Below are 1,434 nucleotides of genomic sequence, written 5' to 3'. Positions count from 1 at the left end.
GGAGACTCGTGAGGATCACATAAGAACGAAGCAGAAGTCGTCGTCGTTCGTCAGTTTTCTTGTTTTATTGGTGACGTTTTGTTCCGTTACAGTTTCTGAACAGCTAGTGTGCGTTTTCATCTACAGACACGTTCGCTCGGTGTCTTACGGACGCAGGAGGCCAGGTTATGGTCGTTAAACAGGTTTTCTGAAAACCTCAAGAAGTGGCCTACAGAGACACGACACACACGCACACACGCACACACACACACACACACACACACACACAGAGGTGACACACAGACGCCGGCTGGGACGGTTAATAGAGTGGAGGGTTTCTTGTTCAGAGCTGCGAGCGGCGAGCCTTCGGAGGGTCTACGAGCCGCCGTCGGCCTTCAGGAGGCAACCGTCACTGGGACAGGAAGTCCAGGGCGGTGTCTCGCTCCTCCACCAGCTCGGCCGCCGTGGCGTCCATCTTGGCGCGGGAGAAGTCGTTGATGGGGAGTCCGTCGACCATTTTCCAGGTCTTGTTCTGGGGGGGGGGGCGAGAGAGAGAAAGGTCAGAGGTCGAGCTTTTTATTTTGTGGTGTTTTGTTGGTTGAGCGCGGACGTCAAATATGACGTTTGTTTGGAGCTTCCTGCCGTCGCCATTATTTTTACTTTACAATATTTCATGTACAAGATTATATAAATAAACATAACATAACATAAACAAAATAACAAACATAAAATAAACAAAATAACAAACATAAAATAAACAAAATAACAAACATAAAATAAACAAAATAACAAACATAAAATAAACAAAATAACAAACATAAAATAAACAAAATAACAAACAAAAATAAACAAAATAACAAACATAAAATAAAGAAAATGTAATATAAACATATATAAAATAAACAAAATAACATAATATAAAATAAACAAAATGACATAACAATAATAAACAAAATAATAAACATAAAATAAACATTAACAGAAAAAAAAGCTGGTTTTTCGTTGCCGCGGCGGCAGCAGCTCTGTGATCCGGACCGACTCACCTTGATCTCGACGGGGAACGAGTAGATGAGGTCCTCCGGGATGCCGTAGGCGTTTCCAGCGGCGTACACGCCCATGGAGATGAACTCGCCCTGTGGACACGAAACAAACGTCAGTCTGAGGAGGCGACACGTTTAAACACTTTTCTGATGGATTTTGGTTTTTCAGGGCCGATACTGATGTCATTTATTTAGTTTATTTAAGGAGGCCGATAACCGATTTTTGGGCCGGACGGCGTTCTTCATCGTGTTCATTCGTCAATAACACAAAGAAAAGTTTTATACGTCCACAAATGAAAACAGCTACAGTGCGTCCCAGCAGAGAGACGACATTTTAAAGACGCAGTAATATGTGTTTAAATCAAAAAGAAAAAAACAACACAAATAAATATAAAATAGATCAATCAGTAAATAA

General features: G+C 41.6%; 1 protein-coding gene across 1 annotated transcript; it reads right to left on the bottom strand.

Annotated features, from left to right (window-relative positions):
- Positions 1–43: 43 nt before the first annotated feature.
- On the bottom strand, positions 44–1,265 carry LOC121963765 (malate dehydrogenase, cytoplasmic-like). Its single transcript, XM_042514014.1, has 3 exons — positions 1,237–1,265; positions 1,023–1,137; positions 44–511 (listed from the first exon to the last, which is right to left on the bottom strand). Exons 1-3 carry the CDS (start codon positions 1,263–1,265, stop codon positions 389–391), a joined length of 267 nt encoding a protein of 88 aa, XP_042369948.1. The 3' UTR covers positions 44–388.
- Between the last annotated feature and the right edge of the window lie 169 nt (positions 1,266–1,434).

The sequence above is a fragment of the Plectropomus leopardus genome, unplaced genomic scaffold (assembly GCF_008729295.1).
Source record: "Plectropomus leopardus isolate mb unplaced genomic scaffold, YSFRI_Pleo_2.0 unplaced_scaffold1242, whole genome shotgun sequence".
Classification (NCBI taxonomy): Eukaryota; Metazoa; Chordata; class Actinopteri; order Perciformes; family Serranidae; genus Plectropomus; species Plectropomus leopardus.
The sequence above is the reverse complement of the archived record's forward strand: the minus strand, read 5'-3'. Positions and strand labels throughout refer to the sequence as shown.